The following is a 22,770-nucleotide window of genomic DNA, read 5'->3' as shown; positions in this document are numbered from 1 at the left end:
CAATATGGTCCATAAGCATTTTTGGCAAGAATAAGACGATCCAATTAATCTTATCAACTATATCAAACTAAACTTTAGGTCTTAATATTATAAATATATTTTTTTAATCCTTAAAATTATCAAATAACACCTCTTTATTTTCTAAAAATTATAAATAAAGTTATGATGACTCATTTTAATCACTTTCAAATTAATGACAAACTTGTAATTTTGAAGACTAACTCCACTTATATTTTTAATTTCAATAATTAATGTAATTTATTAAATCTATTGGAAGTGTGATAAGCCATAAAAAAAGTATTTATTTTTCTCAAAGATATTTTGTACAATCTTCTGTTAAAGAAGATGCTTCGGTGGTTATCTTTCCTTTTTTTTTGTTTTTGAACCACCAATTTATTGTTGCACTAATTTAATTTGCCACTTACTTAGTAGTTATTATTAGGTATAATTACCTTATTGATCCCTACATTTAGGGTCAATATTCAATTTAGTACAATGGTTTTTAAAAAAATCAATTTGGTCCTTTTGTTTTTTAAAAAGTACTTAAAATTAGGGGTGACAAAGTGAGTCGGCCCGCCCCGCGGCCTTGCGGGTCGGCCCATTTTTTTTTTGGAACATAGAGGAGGAGTGGAGGCAATAGCGGTGTGCAGCAGCGAAGCGACAGTTGCAGGCGAAATCACACGGAGTTGCAAGCGGAGTGAGCGACGACACTGCAAAGGAGAGTGCGTCGTGTGTTGTGTGCGTTTTTTGGAACAACATAATTGCGTTGTGTTTTTAGTGAAAACCTAATTTTCTTTCACTTAAAGTTGTCACTCCTCCACTAGACCATTGTTGTCAAGTCAATTAGATTTTTTTTTTGTGGGTGAGCAAGCCAGTTTGCCCCGCCCCGTTGTTGGCCCACGTGGACCGCGGGTTATACGGCATGGGCTAATGCGGGTCAACAGGTTGAAAACGTCAGTCCGCCCTGCGTTTTTTACCACGGGCCGACCCCGCACGACTTTGCCGCCCCTACTTAAAATTGTCTTTTTGGTTAACTTTTCCTCTCAACGACGTCAAGTGTTTCTTATGTGGTAGAGAGAATTGTTAATCTGATTGTTAATTAAAAGACATGTGGGATTTGGTGTTGTGTGAGGTGGCAAGTGGAGGGCTTTGACACAAATTAGTAAAATTTGGGGGTTAGGGTTTCTCCCATTCCTTAACCTCTTTCAGTTTCTTAAAAAAAATAGTAAGTGCAATGGTTCATAACAATGTTCACATCTTTTAGTTTCTTCAACTCCCACTCTTCTTTCTCTACATGTATCAATTAGTCACAAATTTGGAAACCCCATTTGTTTTCGTTCACAACATGTTATTGAGAATTTTGTTTCACTACACTTTGATTGGCAGAATGAGAGGTTGTATAAGGTTCTTGAATTTGTGAGTACGGTAACTAAAGTGGAAGTTAAGAGATATTGCCCGTGCTCATGTAGAAATAGACCCAGATGTTATGCGGGAGAAGATTATGGAATTGATTGATTTAGGAAACGTTGTTCCCTTCCCCCAAACAAACTAACATGAACGTGATTTCTCTTTCTCTCTCTCCGTCTGTAAACGTTAAGGAAGAAAAATGTTCATTGCTTGCCATTGTGTTTGACATTAGATTCTTTTGGAAGCTTTCATTTTGAGCATATGGGGGCATCTCTTCCCCCTTCTTTTTCTTTGATTATCCCATCTGGGTCAGTCTCATTTTGCTCACTTTGGTTCATTCCTGTTTTGTTTGATAAAATTGAACAATTGAGGTGTGGAACGCAACTGGATGGTTCTCAAAGTGATTCTCATCAGTAATTGCTAAAAAAGGAGGTGACTTTCTAGTTTCCAATTATATTTGTTCTTTTGGGATTGTGATTGAAAGAATGGGGAAAATCCTAATCCCCAAATTTTACTAATTTCTCTCAAAGCCCTCACTTCCACCTCATACAAATCCAAATCCCATTTTTCTTTTAATTCATAGTCCACATCAACAATTCTCTCTGTCATATAAGCAACATTTGACATTGGGGAAAAGTTAACCGAAAGGTCCAATTTAAGTACTTTTTAAAAAACAAAGGGACCAAAATGATTTTTTTTAAAACCACTTTATTAAATTGAATATTGACCATAAATGTAGAAACCAATAAGGTAATTATACCTTAGTATTATTATTATTTTTCTTTTTATGCAACCGAGACAAATTATAATTTTTTTTTAAATAGTATTTCCAATAGTAGTTTAGAAGAAGTTTAATTTGCACATAATTTTACATTTATCTAATTTCATGTTATTTCCTCCAAAGCGAGAAAAATATATAAAGTCCATTTCAATTTCTTTTTGATGAAAAAAATTCATGAATTCCATAAAATCAAAGTTGGGATAATTTTATTTATATCTTAACTTAAAAAAAGGATGTTACAAATTGTTTAGTTAATTATCTAATCATGTGCCCATTGAATTCCCTGTCTCCCTTTATTTGCATCAGAATTTCCCTCTCAATAAAGTTAGTTATTTGTAACAATCTCTATGTCTATCCTCTTAATGAGGTTAGTTATATATAACAAAGTTAATTATATATAACAAAGTTAGTTAGTTATATATATCAAAGTTGGTTAGTTGTAACAATCTTCTCCTTGTACTTAAATATCCCTAAATTCAATTACTACCACCTTTTGTCTTTAAATTTACCCTAAATTCAATTACTACCACTTTTTTCTTTAAATTTAGACTCCTTTTAATAGTAATGTGTGATAATGATTCCTTCAAGAACCTATTCCTAAGTCCTTCATGTTAAAAGATAAATTTGAAGGGTTGTTTTTTTTATATATATTTTGTTAATAGAAATGTATGATTAAATGTAGTTCTAATAAATTGTTCATAAAAATATTTTATTTTATTTTTGTTACTAATGTTTTATCAAATTATTGTTGTGATCAGTTATTCATCTTCTACTTCCAAATGCTATTGATAAAATCACAACGATGAGGCATTGACAAATTTGTTCTTAAAACAATAGGTTTTCATATATAAAATTGGATCAATTAAATGAAAATAATGTAAGCCAGACTGAAAATGAAGTTAATTATTTAAGTGAGTCTAATAATTCAAAAAAATTCATCTAATAATTAAAATATTGACATAGATGAAGAAATATTATTTTCCCCATTTAAATTGTCATGAGTATCAAATTTGAGATAATCTAGAAAACAAAGAAAGAGATATTTTAGTTAAAAAAGGGTCGATAAAAATTAAATCTTAATTTTTCTGAAGATAATATTTTTATTATTAATAATAATAATAATAAAATGACTAATATTGATATTAGTAATAAAAAAGGCAATAATTTTCATTATTTCATCATTGTCACACACAAAAATTGCATTTTGTTTTTTTGATAATTAATGAGATGACATAGGAATTGAAAAGATAAAAATTGTAAAACATCTTTTAAAATTGTAATATTACTTACTATTTTAAATTAAATTAATTATATTTTTTGTTATGATATATGTTTATATATTAAAATAAATTGTGTATACATTGTAACCTTCACTACAATAAAATCATGAAATAGAAACCAAATTTAGAGACAAAAAATAATTAGTTGCTATAGTAACTAAATTAGAGACCATTTTAGAGACTAAAAAATATTTTGGTTTCTAAATTAGTCTACCAATAATTTAGATTCTAAATTTGGTAGCAAAAACTTTGGTTGCTAATTAGATACCAATTTAAAAACTATTTAAAAATAATATAAACTAATTTAGAAACCAATTTTTTTCTTTAGTTTCTAAAATGGTCTCTAATTTAATCACTATAGCAACTAATTATTTTTTGTCTCTAAAATTGGTTTCTATTTCATGATTCCTTGTAGTACTTGTTATTTTGTCATGGTTCTATAAAATGTAAGTGAGAAACTAGCTTTAACTATTCGTCCAAGAGATAACATCCTTCTCCACAAAATTCTAAAAGAAACATTACAAAAAAATTAATATATTAAAATTAAAGTGATTACCAACATAAAATTTGTATTCTAGTATTAAGTTAAACCTTTCTAAAGAAGGAATATAAGTAATTCAAAAGCAAATGAAAGCATTTCCTGTTGAATATGCTTAACTAGTGAGTGCCTCATTTTAAAGTTTCTTCAACTTTTGTTTTATTGCTTGATTAAATAAGTATTTCTTATATATAAGAAAATATTATTTTATCTTTTTTCTTGTAAATGAAGAGAAAAATTTGAAAGAATAGAAAAATATATGAACATCAAAACATGATGAACATTAGTAGATCAAATTGAAAAAAAAATCATAAATAGATCAACATCACATCCAGATCTAAATAAAAGGATGATCGTCGATGATTTCCATCGACAATATGTTATTGTTATCATGCATTGATGGTTTTGCAATAAGAGGTCCTCGTCGTTTGGGCCTAGGTTGTGAGAAAATATATGATCTTTCTCGCATTCCTCTCAATAAAATGGGAAAGAGTGGAAAAGAAGGAGGAGGAAGGGGCTCATAAGAGGAAGAGAAAAAGTGGTAAGGACCTCAAAAGCAGATTATCCATCATGGAATATTAGAAATGAAGAAGAACAAAAGTAGGAAAGAATACTGAAGAAACACAAGGGTGAAACATTAAAGAGTTTGGAGAAGAAATTAGGAAACAAATTCATTTATAAATTTTTAAAAAGTTTTTAGAATATTTTAGAAGTTTATAAAAATTATGGAGTAGAATAGAATTAGAAAGGTACATGAATGCACTTAAGTAACTCATTATTGAAGTAATTAAGCTAGTTCATGCACCTAATTTTTTCATCATGTGAAGGTTGTGACTCCTTTCATGTGTTACTTTCATGACATGTGAATTTTGTAACTTTCCTCACGTGTCACTATCCAAGCAGGCAACTAACATCATTGTCCAACAATAAATCCATCATTTTCACGATACAACAAGGTTCATCATTGTCATGATTGTGATTGAATTTGTCATAGGCCAAACTATTGGAGTTGATCAATCATTAATCTAATATCAATAGATGATCAAAACAAGCAAAATGGCGAGCATTATGTGATCACAAAGAGGACATTGAGATAATTAAAATCTCAATGAGCAAAGTTCATCTTGTATTTGAAGAGTTTAACACATGCTACAAACAACCAACCAATAAAAGAAAAAGTGATTATGCCGAAAACGGATGTTACGTCATTCTCATCTTCAAAGAAAATTCAAAAGGGAAAAGTTTTGAATTTTAACATGATTGGTTGTTGTTGAGAGATTAACCAAAATAACACTCAACATTTACATAAAGTTATTAAAAAAGAACCAAGGTTTCTTTTTCATCATCTTCTATTATAAAGACACTCATTGAAGTTGATCAATATGACACACATCATCAATATCTCGCCCTATACGAAAGAAAACAAAAAGAAATAACAAAGAGCAAAGGAAAAACAAATTGCAAGTGAGTCCCCGTGTTAATCTATATGGTAAAGAAAGTGCAATGGAGGGAAAAAAACATCAAATTAGATGAATTTATTAAGTTAAAGAAATCATAAGAAATGTTTTGTAATATGAAATCCTCATAGGAGATATTGTTGATTATAGGATTTGATGTCTCTAAATCCTTGAAGATTTCTTCAAGACTTTGTTGTTGCTTGTGTGTGTAGGTTTTGTGTAATTTGAATTTGCAAATCCACTCGTAGATTTAATCCAAGGTTGTTTGATTCAAGTTCTTTTGAAAAATGGTGTTTTCTAAAGAAAATGGAAAATCAACCTGTTGAATTGTCGTTTCAATCGGTTGTTTTACACTTAGTGTTTTTGAAAAGAATTTTAAAAAGCTTGAAATTGGTTGACTTTGTTGTCAATCCAATTCAACTGATTGTTTCGTGTTTTTAATCGATTGTTTTTTTAAAATTCTTAACAGAATTTAGTTAGACTGATTTAATCTGTTATGTTTGTTGAAAAACTGATTTAGCTTATGCATTAAATGTTTTTAACAACTGATTGGAGTATATATAATATGTTTTATGCTCATGGTTGTTATTGATTCATTGAATACTTTCAAATCAAGTTTTTCCAAGATTGCTTCAAGCTTTAGATTATTTCTAAGAGTGGAATAGGATTTCACTGTACTTCTTTTATTCAATCTGTGATTGTATCTGGTGTTTTCATTCCTTTTCTCTCTTAAACATTGTATTTCTGTAAGAACTATTGGTGTGCAAATTCAGAGGGTGTTTTGAATTATGTGGTGTGACCGTCAAAGGTGGTGTGTGTTCTTGAAGGGTTCAAGATCACCACTTTGGTGTGTGTGTTGTAATCAAGGTGATTAATTGTTTAGTGGAATACTCATAGGTTTTTTGGGGACTAGATGTAGCTCTTGGCTAAGAGTGAACTAGTATAAATTTCCTGTGTGAATTTTTCTATCCCTTATCTCTTTAAATATGTTTTTGCTTGAGGTATATAACTGTTGCTATAAACAACCGATTGTTTCACAAAAACAATTGGTTGATTTTCTGTTGTTAAGTGAAAAAATGTTTTTAAATTTGTTGAACAAATTTCTTATTGATTGATTCTCATTGTCTTTCACTGTACCTTCAGTATTTGCGAAAATGTTTCATAAACAATTCACTACCCCTCTTGTTTAAGGCTTTTAATTCTAACAATTGGCATTAAGAGCTAGGTTCTTGAAAATCATTCAAGTTTTGATCCTAAAACCTTTTTTTCATGGTTGATAAACTACTCTTTGGGGATGGTGCATCTATTAACAAACCACCTCTGTTTTGTGGTTTGAAATACCAGTTTTGGAAGGTAAGGATAAAGATCTTTGTATAATCAATTGATAAAGGAATTTGGGATGCAATTCAAAATGGTCTTTTTGTTCCTATGCTTGAAAATGATTAAGTAATTTTTGAAAAGCCTTGGTCCCAATGGACTGAGCATGAAAGCAAAAAGGCTCAATATGATTGTATTGCAAATAATATTATTACATATGCCTTAAATTCTGATGAGTTTTTCAGGGTATCACAATGTGCCTCTACAAAGAAAATGTGGGATACTCTTGAAGTTACCCATGATGTGAAGAGAGCAAGGAAGCATGCTCTTATTCAAGAATATGAGATGTTTAGAATGCAAAATGGAAAGACAATTGTTGAAATACAAAAGAGGTTTACTCATATTGTCAACCACCTCATGAGTCTTGAAAAAATGTTTATCCTTGACAACAACTTCATTGGTATAGAAGCTTAGAGAACATGAATTGTAGATTAATAGGTTGAATGTTCAAGAAAATGAAGATAAGCATGTGAGAAACATTGCCCTAAAGATTGTTGGACATAAAAACTGTCAAGACTCAAGTGTTGACAGTGATGGAAAAACTCTTAGCTTGCTGACCAGGAAATTCAGCAAATTCCTGAAGAAAAACAACAACAAGAATCAATCCTCCAATAGGTACAATAACAAGAAACTCAATGATTTTAATTCTAACAAATATACCTGCTTTGGATGTGGTGAACAGGGACATATTAAAGTTGATTGCCCCAACAATGAGAATAAAGAAAGAGGAGCAAGCAAGAAAGGTGAAAAGAAAGGCAAAGCCAAGAAAGCCTACATTGTTTGGCAAGATAATGAAGTTTCTTCCTCTAGCTCATGTTCAGGAGATGAAGAAGCAAATCTTTGCTTTATGGCAAAAGGAGAAACTTATATAAGTAGTGTAAGTTCCAACACTTCAATCAATTTTGAAAACTACAGTCAACTTCTTGATGTTTTTAAAGAAACTCATGAAGAAGCTAATAGGTTGGCTCTTTCATATAACCTGTTGAAAGACTTTAATAAATGGCTGGAAAATAGAGTTAAAGCATTGGAAGAAGAGCTGAATAACTTGAAAAATGATTTTGAAAATCTGGAACTGATTTACAAAAACTCCCCTTGCAAATGTGACTCAAGTGTTTGTGAAAATTGTGAATCTCTTGAAAAGAAGGTTCACTATCTAGTGAAAATTGTGGATAAGCTTTCAAAAGGCAAATCAAATTTTGAAATTGTTGTTTCTTCTCAAAAAAGTGTCTTTGGTAAAGCTGGTTTGGGCTTTAAGCAAGAAAAGTGGTGTTTCAAAGCCTTTTTCAATCTTCTTTGAAAAACAAACGATTGAAAAGTTGAAACAACCGGTTATTTCATGTTTCTATTGTATGAAAAAGGGTTACTCTGTCAGATTCTGCAGAGTTAGAAAATTTTATGTTCCCAAGGGTGTTTTAAAATGGGTTCCTAAGAATCCTAAGAATTCTAAATCTTATAATGAATCAATTAATGCCAATGGTCCCAAATTTGTTAGGGGATCAAATCTTGCTGCTTGATCTTGTTTTCTTGCAGAAACTCTTAAGAGCCAAGATTGTTTTGAAGAGAAGAATGAAGCCTCAAAGGAAAGGATCTGAAATGGATTCTTTAGTGTAGCTCTAGATTACACACTGATCTTTTGAAACTCAAGTGAAATCCTTGACTTATGTTCAATGATTGTTTAGAAGAAAATATCTTCAAAATGATAAGAACTTATGCATTCTTACTTCATAATTTGTATTCTTGGTTCATCTTGAGTAAATAAAGTCTTAATTAATTCTTTTTCTTGTGAAATATCTTAAAGCAAAGGTTTATGTGATCATCACAATGTTGTTTCTTCTCGACAAGGGTTCTTGATTTGTAAAAACTTTTGTTGCAGAAAAACAACCGATTGTTTTCACGAAACAACCGATTGTTTTCTCTCTAGCAGTTTTGTATTAAAGATGTTATAAAACTCTATGCATTGGTACAATTGTTGCTTTTTATTCAAAATTGTTATGGATCAAAATTGCACTTATTATAGCTTTTAATACAATCTGATTGGAAGTTATTTTGGTCATAAATGAAATATATTCCATAATTTCTTGGAAAATTAAGAGATTTATGGTTCGTCAAATCTGCATGTGCTACCACTGGGTGAGTTGTTTGAAGGTTGACATGTGCCTATATTTTCTTTGAACAAATTCTGTTTTGTTTGAAAAATAACCCACTAAAAGCCAATATTGTTGACTGCTTTTATTGCCTATATACTTGTGCTTGCTCAGTTGTTTTTCCTTACAGATTCAACCCATTATTTTATCCTCTGATTTCATCTTCAATCTGCTACTATCTTTCTCTTTTATGAAACTTCATTCTTGCTCCATGGATTCAACACCTCCTTCCTCCAAGAGAATGAAGACTCGTGATGTAAAAAGGGGTGGACGTCTAGAAAGCTTATTTGTTGGGGAGGATGAAAAGATTGAAAAGTTTCTACATGAGACAAATAGGAAAACAATTAACAACCCAAAGCTCATCTCTTTTAGCTAGTTGAAAGAGCAGCAACTATCTGAAATAAGGGGTGTTCTGAAATAGTAGATGCTGAAAAGGTTCCTTGATATGTCTGGGAATATCTATCCTGACCTTGTGAGAGTTTTCTATACCAATCTTTAGGTTGTTGGTGATAATCTCTGCACACATGTAAAAAGGATTGACATGGAAATAACTCTTAAAGTTTTGTCTGTTGTTGCTGGATTGAAATATTATGAATTAAGAATAAATAAAGGAAATATTGGGATTGTTGAAGAGTTCAATAAGATGTAGTTCTACAAGAGTTGCCTAAAAAATCCTCAATCCAAAGTGAGGAATTTTTCTATGGGAGGCATGAAACTCAATGAAAGGATAGTTGCCTTCATTGTATCTTGGATGTTGATTCCAAGAGGAAGCAATCATTTTGTACTCACTGAGGAAGATCTTGTTCTCATCTACTGCATTATGAACAAGATCAAGATTATATGGATTCATATCATCAAGGAGCACATGAAAAATTCCATGAGGTTAAGTGACTATCATTATCCATATGTTATCCTTATCTTAAAATTTTTGCATCATTTTGAAGTTAATCTTGAAGAAGAGCTATCTAAAGTGGTGAAGTCATCACATGAGGTGAATAATGGATCCCTAAGCAAAATGGGATTCACCAAAGTTGGAGGGAAATGGGTGAGCAAAGATTGTGATCAAGTTGGTTCCTCAAGTAAGATGTTGCTACTGTTGGTGATGATGCTGGATACCATGATGAAGAAGGCAATGTTGGTCCTGGTGGTGCTTATGATACTGATCCAAGTGCTGGAAACATGGGAGAACGCATTACATCTATGTCACCATTTGAGAGATTGATGGTGAGCAGAATGGACAACTTTGCAGATGAACAAAGAAGTCATCATGAGTTATGTGTGGCACGTTTTCAGAACCTTGATGAACTAATTGAATCTATTCAAAATCATCTCTTTGAGCTTCAATACGGCAAAGAGGAGTGAAGAATTTTAAATGCTTTATTTCTTATCCTATGTTTGCCTACTGAACAATTTGTTTTTCTGGTTTTCTCCCTTGTCTTATTCTATTTGTGAAGACAAATATGGGGAGAATTATCAGGTTTTTTGTGTTGAACTTTTGCTACTCTTATCTTGTTTATATCTGGTTTATAGTTGCTACTGTTTTTCTCTGATTCTGCACCTTCTTCACTAGTTTTCACACTGAATTTATGATTTTCTTGCTGGAAATCATATGATGAAAACTGGTTCAATGGTGTTGTTTAAACCTGGGTATTATTGCTATTTGGTACATGCATAAATTATGTTTTGTAGGTGCTTTCAAATTCAAACAGGTGCTTTCAAGTTCAAACAGAACAACAAAAATAAACTAGGGATTTGTCTTCATCAAATAGGGGGAGATTGTTGAACATAACCTTTGATGTCTCCAAATCCTTGAAGATTGCTTGAAGACTTTGTTGTTGCTTGTGTGTGTGGGTTTTGTGTAGTTTGAATTTGCAAATCCACTCATAGATTTGATCCAAGGTTGATTGATTCAAGTTCTTTTGAAAAAATGTGTTTTCTAAAGAAAGTGGAAAATCAACATGTTGAATTGTCGTTTCAATCGGTTGTTTTACACTTAGTGTTTTTGAAAAAGCTTGAAATAGGTTGACTTTGTTGTCAAGTCAATGAAACTGATTGCTTTGTGTTTTCAATCAGCTGTTTTTTGAAAATTCTTAACAGAATTCAGTTGGACTGATTTAATTTGTTATGTTTGTTTTAAAGCTGATTTGACTTATGCATTAAATGTTTTTAACAACTAATTGGAGTATATATAATACGTTTTACGCTCGTGGTTGTTATTGATTTATTAAATACTTTCAAATCAAGTTTTTTCAAGATTGCTTCAAGTTTTGGATTATTTCTAAAAGTGGAATAGGATTGCACTGTACTTCTTCTATTCAATCTGTAATTGTATCAGGTGTTTTCCTTTTCTCTTTTAAAAATTGTATTTATGTAAGAACTGTTGGTGTTCAGATCAGAGGGTGTTCTGAATTCTTTGGTATGACAACCAAAGGTGGTGTGTGTTCTTGAAGGGTTCAAGATCACCATTTTGGTGTGTGTGTGTGTGTGTGTGTGTTGTAATCAAGGTGATTGATTGTTTAGTGGAATACTCATAGGTTTTTTGGGGACTAGATGTAGCTCTTGGCTAAGAGTGAACCAGTATAAATTTCCTTTGTGAATCTTTCTATCCCATATCTCTTTAAATTTGTTTTTGCTTGAAGTATATAACTGCTGCTATAAACAACCGATTGTTTCGCAAAAACAACCGATTGATTTTCTGTTGTTAACTGAAAAATAGTTCTTAAATCTGCTGAACAAATTTCTTATTGATTGATTCTCATTGGCTTTCACTGTAGCTCCAATATTTGCGAAAATCTTTCATAAACAATTCACTCCCTCTTGTTTAAGGCCTCTAATTCTAACAAATACGTCTAAAATGTCTAAATATAAACGTAAAGACTAAGAAAATTAGTAACTATATTATATTAGATAGAAAAAAGAATTTTAAATGTATTAATTGTTATACCAATATTATTTAATCGTTACATATTCCACTTAATGTTATGTAGTTATACAATTATTAAATTAAAATATTATTATGTATTGTGAGGAAAAAATCTAACACCAATGATCTTGATTAAGTGTTTAAATACAACAAAGAAAAAAAACATGGTTATGCATCATTGGTAAGATGATTGTTTAGTTCAACAACAAATTATGTAAACCCAAGTATCCATCTATTAGACAATACAACAATGTATAGTCTTCTTTTACATCTAATAAATCATTTATATGCTTAGAAAATACACATATAATCTAAGCTAACATGTATTTCTCGAATATCTATAAGCTTACACTATGTCGTAGGAATGTCCTTGCTTACGTCTTCTAAAGAGATTTGTTCAAACACAAGTCACATTACATGATATCTTGAATAAATAGCTAAAGTTATTTTTCTTCAACAATAACCTGACACAAACATTATTCAACTATGGCCTAGATCTTCTTAGTAGGGTGAGCATTTTTACCACAATTTGGTGTAAAAGACTATGCTACTATAGAGATAAATATTGTCAGGTATACAAGATGATACATAAAGAAGAAAGAGCATCTAAAGTTGTATGGAGTGCATTTAATACACATTCCATTATCAAGCTCGTCAAACGCAAAAATAATATTCAAGAGAGCTTAAGTTGATTAACGACCAAAGACGAATTTGCAACAATTATATTCTTTTAAGAGCCTATATAAAGCTATCTTTTGAGAGGAAGAGAAAGCAAAAGGATGTTGCACTGTAGTGAAACGCTGCTCAAATTTTCCGTGTCTCATAAAGCTTCATAGAGGACACCATGAGTGTTCATCCAGCAAACTAGGAGAGAATGCTTAAAGCTTGTAATCATGGAAAGACGCAATCTCTTCCTAGTAGGAAAAACTCACGATTTGACAATCATACCTCACATAACCTTCATATCTTAGTTAGGAGTGGCTATTTGACAAAGAATACTTAAGTTGAGCCGGAAGTGGCTTGCTGAAAGAATATTCGTTTGACCTAGAAGGGGCTTGTGAAAAGAATACTAAAGGAGTTAGTCAGGAGTGACAACAATCCCAAATAATACTCGTTGAGCCAAGTGTGACTTGTGGAAAGAATATTTAAGGGGTTAGTCAGGAGTGTCTACGATCCCAAATAATATTTGTTGAGTCAAGAGTGATTTGTTGAAACAATACTCAAGGGGTTAACCATGAGTTGATACGAGCCCAAATAATACTCGAGTGTACAACATTAGTCTGTCTAGTGGAACTTAACTTGTTAATTAATGTTGTCTTAGACGAATCACTGTAAGATTGTCTTGTGTATTTTCTCTTCTCCTTTATCTCATTTATATTTCATGTTATTATTGTCATGGAGAGCTAAACAAAGTTTCTAAAAAGGCTTTAAACAAGTAAATTTATTAAGTGTTGAAGTCATGTTTGTTATGCTTCATAGTTATAAAAAGTCACTAATAAATTGTTGTATGAAAGTATCATCTAAATAATTATCATCAGATGATATTTACATAAATTTTAAAATAATCCTTAAAACACAATTCTCTCATCTCTTCTTGTAATTTTCTTATTTTTCACATGTATTATCAATTAATCAATTTTGTTACTAATATTTTTTTAAAAAAAATTGTAATAAAACTAGTTGTTATAAAATTGCCCTTTATGAAACTATATAATTCTACAATATTACTTCATTTTCTCATCCTCTTGTAACACTTTCATTATCTACATAATGGATTTTGAAAACATTGATTTAAACACAATGTTGGATCAAATCATGCAAGAGAACTTGAAGAAAACATCGATGAAGAAGTCATCATGTTAATACTTGAGCACCAATATGAAGTCAACAACATTGATAGTGACAAACAATGAAGAAATATGGATGTTGAAATCATGAGCAAGGTCATGATCGATGGTCCAATGAGTATTTTTTTAGAGTCTTGTGTACAAATAAACTTAGTCCCATCGAAAGTTTTATATGCAGAGAGATGTCTTTCTAAGAATTGTAAAAGCCTTTAGCATTCACAATGACTAATTCAAATTGATAATTTATATAATGGATTTAAACATAATGTTGATTTAGACATGATGTTTATTTAGACATAATGTTGATTTAGACATGATTTAGACATAATGTTGATTTAGTCCCATTGAATGTTTTATATGCAGAGAGATGTCTTTCTAAGAATTGTAAAAGCCTTTAGCATTCACAATGACTAATTCAAATTGATAATTTATATAATGGATTTAAACATAATGTTGATTTAGACATGATGTTGATTTAGACATAATGTTGGATCAAATCATGCATGAAGAAAATATTTATGAAGAAGTCACCATGTTAATACTTGATCTAACATAAATAAAAACACTTTTACAAAAGTGCATCGCTATTGTTTGTATGTTAAGGTATGACTCACCCACAGACAACACAAAAAAATATATTTGAATTAGTAAAAACATTATAGTGAAATACTTGTAAAGATTTGTATTATATATATATATATATATAAATATATAATATTTAGAGATTATTATCTAAAGAAACCCAACAACAAAATATGACTCAATTGTTATAAATATAAGCATCCAAGTATGTTAGAGTTAATTGAGAGTATGCATTCGGAATGGAAAAATTACCTAGTTGCATGGAATGGCCAATTTTGCCACCGTCATGCTAATCCAATAATCATTTTCAAGATATGCAATAATCAACTAGAAAGAAATGTGAAATGTGTATTTGGAGTGCTCCAATTATGATTCACAATTATACACGTGCTTTGACGCATTTTTTAGATGTTCACACAATAAAGAACATAATTTATACATGTTTCACATTACATAATATAATTGTGGGTGATGCATATCAAAAATTAGGACATGAAATATTGACATATTTTTAGGTCATCATCTAATTTTTAGATCTATATGTTTTGAAAGGAGAGAAACAATTCAAAATAGAAACACCTACTCCCAACTTTAGGTAGATTTAGTCAAAACATATTTAGAAAAAAATCAGAAAAAAGAAAGAATAACGAAAACTAATTTCATGATACATATTGCATTTTTCCAATGTCATCTAACTTTTATAATTATACAGTTAATTAAATAATTGACACTATTTTTAAATTAAAATATTATTATAAATTATTTAATTAATTAATAATTCAGAAATTTAATTAATTAATTTTTTCATAATTTTATATTAATTTATATTAATAAATGTTATTATGCATCATCATCAAGACTATATAAAATAATAATTTGTTTGGAATTTCTTAAAAAATTCCTAAAATTAAAGTGACACAATTACTCTGGTTTTACATTTTTCAATCTTGTGAGTTAATCCCGGTGGAAATGTCCTAAATGAACCAGCTAAAAAAAAAGTAATGCAAGCCTTTATTTGAAACAATAAGTGCAGCCAAAAAAAACTAAAAAACCGTTTATTGTAAAGAGTTTCTAATTTGCTTTGCTCTATGAGTCTTTTGCATAAATTCCTGGCTAGTTGTTCCTCAACTCAACTCTGAAGAGTAGATGTATCTGCTAAAATGCACATTTTGTACTCCAACTAAAGTCATTATCCACAAGGAATTGAAGCTTCTTCCTCCTGTAACTGCTATCATAACTTACAAGTTCTTAACCCTTCTCGTTGGAAGTAATAGGTACCTTTTAAGTGCAAGGATAAGCACCCAAGTAGTAGCTGAGATCTTCTCCTTGATCATTAAGAGCAGTGCTGAGCTCAAAACAGTTTTTAAGATCTGAGCATGCAATCCTTTAAAATATCCCACTATGCCCTCCCTTTTCCATATTCCATAGAGAACATTAGAGACTGTTTTCTGTGATTTTATCTTTGTTTTGGAGTTTGCTTCATCTGAGTCAGCAGCTTGAATGATAACTTTGCACCTATAAGCAGAAAGAGGTCTTAAAATTGCATCCTATAAACTTAGTCCAGAAATCAAAGCCAGTTGGAAGAAACAATTAAATACCTGATAGCTGGATATGTAAGACATGTAGCAATGCTCTTTGAAATTGCACCTAAAAGAAAGGCCATAAATGCAGAAAGGGATTCAGGAGATGTTCCTTTATCAGCTTTGCTTTGTTTATTCTTCAGTGCTCGCTGTTTCAGCTGATCAAACACGGTATACTGTAGCACAAAGTAGTTTCAAATTAAAATCTTTTGGTCTCCAGATCAAGCATGCCAAGCATAACTATATATAAAGGACACAAACATGATACAGAATTACAGATGGTACAAACTGCACCTTCACATACCTGAATTGCAGGGTTTGATGTCAGCAGCAAGGAAATACTGAGGCCATCAAATGCGTCACTCCAGGTTCCTTCGGTAAGGGTTTTCAGTAGCCCTTTAGACTTTCCAAATGCACTTGTCTGCATCCTTGAAGAGGCTGTGTCCAGGGGCTACACAGTCATCAATGAGATATGCTTAGTAATAAAATTACGAAGTTTGAGATGAAACCTTGTCTATCATACTATACATAACAAAAAGAGAAAAATGAATATAGGTAGTAACATAGAATATAGACACCTATGATTTATTAGCCGGTCCATAGTTAACAGTGGATGATTAACCAACAATTGTAGTAGATTAAGCATTAAAAACTATCAATTTTTTATTCCAGAGATGCACTAGTTCTCTCCTTTTGGTTCCATATTCAAACTAAGAATCATCAAAAATAGCCTCAAGCCGCAAAACATAGCCATAAAAGACTTTAATCATAATTTGTTACGAAAATTTTGTACTAAAGTGTCCTGCTCCTAAAACCATAAAAGTGTTTTGATTTTTAAATACACAGTTAACTAAGAATAGTTAATGCTGCCTCACCTGAGTCGCAATGGCAGTGCAAGCCCCAGCAGCTGCAGCAATAACTAAGTTGGCTTTGGTTCCAATGGATTTATAACCACTTTTATCTAGATACAGTCTTTTAAAATAACTGTATCCATAGAAGTACACAAACTGCGAAATGAAGGATTGAAGATTCTTTGTTCCAATGCCCTGGTAAAGTGAAAGCACCTGACCGTTAGATATTGCCTCCAATAATACATCAGTGAGATTCCTGCAAATGTAAAAACAATTAGAATGAAAGTAAGTATACATACCCAAGAGATACATTCTCTTGGCTAATTTTGACAAAAAATGGCCAAGAGCTAAGATTAATCCCCCACTCAACCTGCATACTGAACCCAAGAAATTCCAATGTTACAAAATGATACTTTGATGAAAATGCATTTTGGTACACCACATGCAGAATAGTTTTATCATTTGCAAAATAAGATTGCAACACAGTTCCCTGTTTAATTCCTATAAAGAAACAGAAAAGAGTCGTAAATTTGGTCACTCTACTTCCAATATTCATAATTGAAAGCTAAAGGGTCTAATTAGTTTAATACACAGGGGACAAGTTCTAGATATCAGAAATGTGTTCAAGGGGACAAGCTCTTCCAGATGTACATAAAGACAAACAAATTTAGAAAACAGAATGCTATTTATTGGAGCTAAAAAATGAAGGAGCAGAAGCTGGTTAAATTCTGTTATTTTTGTTAGTTGTAGATAAGCTTTCTGTTATGTTGTTTTAGTTAATTATCCCAGATATATATAAGTGTGTCATTAGGTCCTTCTTGCTGCTATACAGAGACTTCCCTTATATTTCAAACTGGGAGTTCAATTTTCTATAACAAAAGGTGTCACCGGTTTCTTTCCCTTTTCTCTTATAATATGGTATCAGTTTTTCAACAGTATTTTATGTTTTCTGTGCTTCTCTTTGCCATCCAATACAGCAGAGGCTGAGATCAGTCAATCAGCCACCGCCAACCAGTGCCTCCGTTCCGTTCATCCTTCTGAAGTTCCAACCAGCCCTATTACCTTCATCAAATACTATTTTTGAAAACAGTAAGGAAAGATGGCCTAAGTGTTTTAACTTTGAAATTAATCCAACTTGGTGGTTTTATACATTCTAGAATCTTTAAATCTTCAACAGTAAATCATCATTTTTGGTGATCCGGGTCCATCCCTTAGAATTAAGAAGTGCAACCATATAGAGAAAACTGGAATCACAATAACCCCAAGCTAAAAATAATACATCTTTCAAGATCAACAATAATATATCCCAGACTCCAAAGCAAATACTTGAAAAGGGCAGGGCAATTACGCAGGTCTTTGATCACCATCTCCTCAACAGAGTATACTCACATTTAATAGAAACTTTTACTAGGCAAATTTCCCAATGTAAAATTTCTATCCCAATTGAAGATCAGCATCAAAAAGTTGTCTTCAAAATAAACCCAAGCTAAAAAAATTACATCTTTCATCTTTGATCGCCATCTTCCGAATACAAGACTACAAGACAAAGTTTCGATCCAAAACACCCAATTCTGGGAGGAACACAGAGAAACCACTTACGATCACCTCGTGAAGAAGGGGTGAACAGAAACATGAAGAAATTGAAATTCAAAGCCGAATTATGGTAAGAAGGGAATGGAGAAAAAAGGGAAGGGATGAAAGAACCTGTATCTTGTGCGACCATTGGAACGAGCATCAGCTTGGTACTTGGTCTTGCAGGTGTCAAGTGGGTAGAGAAAAGTGGTGCTGATGAGTGATCCTATGGCGCCAGAAGTGGCCTCTGCTAATGACTCCAGATCCACGTTCATCTTCCTCCCGGGTGGGTTGTTGGAGGGTAGAGGGTATGTATATTTTTATATTAGTAACAAAATATTATATATAATGTAGATTTATAGTATAAGAGAGGGAAGAAAAATGGGTGTTACTGAGAGAAAATAAAGAGGAAATGGAAAAGGAAAATATGGTTTGGAGAAACTAAGAAGGGTGAGGGTCGTGGAAGGGCAGCACCACCTAACGTTGTGAAAACATTTTATAGCATTCCACGAAACCAATGGACGGAACAAAAACGTGAGTGGCGTGCTACGTTGTGTTGTGTTATAGTAATACGCTATCACCAAGTAAGTTCGTGTAGAAGTAGCGTGTTATTGTGTCGTGCTTCTTCTTGACTAGAAGGTGTTTTCAAACAACAAAAGACACAATGAATAAATAAATCGAGACCCATGTGGATAAATACGGGATGAAAAAGACACTACCATGACGCATGCAGATACATATGATGAGAAATATGAAATGTATGATAACTATAATATCTTGTTTAATTATATTCTAATTACCAAACAAATTTGTATATCTTGTAAAAATGAAAATTAATTAATTATAATTTTAGTATTGTAAATAGAATTGGAAGGAGTATTACTTTACTAATTGTTTACGGCTTTAGTAACACTATTTGGTTTTTTTTATTCAATATTTTACCATTTTCATATTAGTTTATATTACTTATCATGATAATTTCTCTTCAAATTTATGAAAGGTATATCTCATATACATTCATATCTCTTTTTCTTTTTGCGTTTTTACTAAAATGGTGTAATTTTTTTTTCATTTCTTACGTAGATGGACATATTTTCTTATTACGGGATTGAGTAAGTCGTGTCATTGAGCCATGACTTTACTTTGAGGAAGTCGTGTCAGAGGCATACGAATTCACTTGGGATGTTGACCAGCACAAAAGTCGTGTGAATGATTCACGACTTTGGTTCAAATGTTTCTAAACAAAAGTCTTGATGAGTGTGGACGACTTTGATTAAGATTTGAAGTTAGGGGTAAGTAAAGTTGTGTCACCTAGCTACAACTTCAGTGTAAAATAATACAACTAAAATTAAATAATATATTAATAAGTGGAAAACCAAATTTATATTAGTAAGTGGATCAAGATGCAGAGAAATGCATGTCACTGGTTGTTTCGTGAAAACAATCGGTTGTTTTACTGAGACAACAATTAAGAGTTGCACAATGATATTTCACAACAGATTTAGCCAAGAAAAAGAACTATTTGAGATTTCATTTAATCAATATGAACCAAATGCACAAATTGAGAAATGAAAATACAAATAGTTCTTAGCTTTTGAAGATTTTTCTTTTAAACAACCATTGTACATGAGTCAAGGATGTCTCTTGACTTTCAAGAAATCTGTTTGCAATTGAGAATTGCACTCAAGATTCTACTTTAGATTTTTTCCCTTGAGGCTTCATTCTTCACATCAATATGATTCTTGGCTTTCAAAAGTACCTACCAAAAAGATTCAAGAGACAAGATTTGGTCCCCTAGTAAATTTGGGTCCATGGACATTAACTAAATCATTAGGAACCTTAAAATTCTTAGGAACCCATTTCAAAACATCCCTGTGATTAAAAAATTTCCTAACTCTGCAGAATCTAACAGAGTGACCCTTCTTCATACATTAAAAGCATGAAACAACAAATTGTTTCGACAATTCAATTGGTTGTTTTCCAAAAATGCTTGAAAATGGCTTTGAAACTGATATTTTCTTGCTATGTAGATTAAAACCCAATCCAGCTTTGCCAAAAACACATTTTTGAGATGCTAGGACAATTTCAAAGTTTGTTGGCCTTTTGAAAATTTATCCACAGTTTTTACAAGATAGTTAACCTTCTTTTGAAGTGATTCACAATTTTCACAAAAGCTATAGTCTTAATTGCAAGAAGAGTTTTTGTAAATCATTTCTAGATTTTTAAAATCATTTTTTGAATTGTTCAGCTCTTCTTCCAATGCCTTGTCTCTGTTTTCCAATCAATTATTCATGTCTTTCAAGCAGTTGTTCAAAAGGGCTATTAGCTTTTTCATGAGTCACTTTAAAAGCATAAAAAAACTGGCTGTAATTTTCAAAGTTTATTAAAGTGTTGGAACTTACATTGCTTGTTTCTGATTCTCCCTTTGCCATCAGGCATAGATTTGCCTCTTTATCTCCACTGATGATGAGCTAGAGAAAGATACATCATTTTCTTTCCAAACAATGTATGCTCTTTTAGCTTTACTATTCTACTCAAATTTCTTGCTTGCTCTTCTCTCCTTGCTTTCATTGTTGGGACAATCAGCTTTGATATGATCATGTTTACCACATCCAAAATAGGTATAATTGTTATAATTAAAATGATTGAGTTTCTAACTGTTATACCTATTTGAAGATTGGTTCTTGTTGCTGTTTTTTTTTTCAAGAACTTGTTGAATTTTCCGGTAAGCAAGTTAAGAGTCTCTCCATCACTGTCCTAACTTCGTTCTTGACCATCTCTATTACCAACAACTTTTAATGCAAAGCTCCTCACATGCTTCTCTTCATGCTCTTGATCATTCAGCCTGTTCATCTTGAGTTTGTGTTCCCTACGCTTACCAAACAATGAGGTTGTAGTCAAGGTAGTCAAATCCTTGGAGTAAGAGATAGCAGTGACTTAGGCTGCCAAGATCTGTCCAAGCATTTGAGGATCTTGATGTTAAGTTCCTCCCTTTTGAAGATCTTTCTAAGACAGATGATATGGTTTACAATGTGAGTGAATCTCTTTTGTACATCAGCAATGGTCTCCCATTTGAGCATTTAGAACATCTCATACTCCTGGATTCGAGAATGTTTTCTTACTCCCTTCACATCAGTGGTTCCTTCATGTGTAACTTCAAGAATATACCACATCTCTTTTGTTGAAGAACATTGTTAAACCTTGAAAAACTCATCAGAATTTAGAGTAGGTGTGATGATGTTTTTAGCAATACAATCAAATTGAGCTCTTTTGCTTTCAGTCTCAGTCCATTGGGACCAAGGTTTTTCTATAGAAACATCATTTTTTCAAACTTTGGAATAAAAGGACCATTTACAATGGCATCCCAAATTCCTCTATCAATTGATTCCACAGAGATTTTCATTCTCATCTTCCAAAACTGATAATTCATACCACAAAACATAGGTAGCCTATTTATTGAAGCACCCTCCCCAAAGTATAGTTTTTCAGCCTCGAAAAAGGTTTTAAGGATCGAAAACTTGAATGACTTTCAAGAACTCAGCTCCTGATGCCAATTGTTAGAATTATAAACCTTAAACAAGAGGGAGGTGAATTGTTTATGAAAGATTTTCGCAGATATTGAAGGTGGATTGAAAGACAATGAAGTTTTTGCGAAACAATCGGTTGTTTATACCAGCAGTGTTGAAAATCAAAGCAAAAGTAGTTTTAAAGAGAGTAAGCATAGAGAGATTAACACATAATGTTTATATTGGTTCACTCTTTACCAAGAACTCTCAACAACCACTAAGAATTCACTAAGTAATTAAGCCTTGATTACAAACAACACACCAAAGTGATGATCTTGAACCCTTCAAGAACACACACCCCTTTGGCAAACAACACACAGTTTTCATAACAACCTCTGAAACTGCACAAAACCAAGTCACACAGAAGGAGTAAAGTACACCTGGGTGCAAACAAAGATTAAAACACAGTGAATACATGACAATTCTATTCCACACTTGAGAATGATTAAAAGCTCTTTGAAATCTTGAAAAAGTGATTTGAATGATTTCTCTTAGTTGAATCATGACCAAGAGCGTAAAACAACTTATTTAAACTCCAATCAGATGGTCAAAACATTTAATTCAAGAACCAAAATCAATTTTAATCATTTAAAATAGATTAAAGTAACTTAATAAAATTTTGTTAAGGTTTTCAGAAAATCAATCGATTGAAAACACGAATCAATCGATTTAATTGGTTTGACAACAAAGTCCAACAAAGTCAAATCCTTTTCAAAATACACTAAGTGTAAAACAACCGGTTGAATTGACATTTCAACAAGTTGAATTTTCACATTCTTTAAAAAAACACATCTTTTTCAAAAGAATTTAGATTCAATTAACATTGGATCATCACAAATAATGAATTAACAATTCAACTACTCTA

General features: G+C 31.8%; 2 protein-coding genes across 3 annotated transcripts; one reads left to right on the top strand and one right to left on the bottom strand.

The window, feature by feature from the left end:
- Positions 1 to 14,111: 14,111 nt before the first annotated feature.
- On the top strand, positions 14,112 to 14,723 carry LOC150029016 (uncharacterized). The gene is made up of 2 exons (XM_090297889.1): positions 14,112 to 14,160; positions 14,551 to 14,723. Exons 1-2 carry the CDS (start codon positions 14,112 to 14,114, stop codon positions 14,706 to 14,708), a joined length of 207 nt encoding a protein of 68 aa, XP_090154015.1. The 3' UTR covers positions 14,709 to 14,723.
- Positions 14,724 to 15,324: 601 nt separating this feature from the next.
- Positions 15,325 to 19,002, bottom strand: LOC137810766 (peroxisomal adenine nucleotide carrier 1). 2 transcript variants are annotated; one of them, XM_090298308.1, is made up of 6 exons: positions 18,472 to 18,879; positions 17,067 to 17,144; positions 16,792 to 16,962; positions 16,221 to 16,367; positions 15,935 to 16,092; positions 15,325 to 15,851 (listed from the first exon to the last, which is right to left on the bottom strand). In XM_090298308.1, the coding sequence occupies exons 4-6, from the start codon at positions 16,341 to 16,343 to the stop codon at positions 15,575 to 15,577; spliced, it is 558 nt and encodes a 185-aa protein (XP_090154434.1). In that variant the 5' UTR covers positions 16,344 to 16,367; positions 16,792 to 16,962; positions 17,067 to 17,144; positions 18,472 to 18,879; the 3' UTR covers positions 15,325 to 15,574. The 2 variants fall into 2 exon arrangements, with proteins under 2 accessions (XP_090154434.1, XP_068468289.1); XM_068612188.1 differs by lacking the exon at positions 17,067 to 17,144 and having other exon boundaries at positions 16,792 to 17,023; positions 18,472 to 19,002.
- Positions 19,003 to 22,770: the final 3,768 nt, after the last annotated feature.

This window comes from Phaseolus vulgaris, chromosome 2 (assembly GCF_051622355.1).
Source record: "Phaseolus vulgaris cultivar YP4 chromosome 2, ASM5162235v1, whole genome shotgun sequence".
NCBI lineage: Eukaryota > Viridiplantae > Streptophyta > Magnoliopsida > Fabales > Fabaceae > Phaseolus > Phaseolus vulgaris.
Note: the sequence above shows the minus strand (reverse complement) of the source record. Positions and strands in the feature narration are given on the sequence as shown.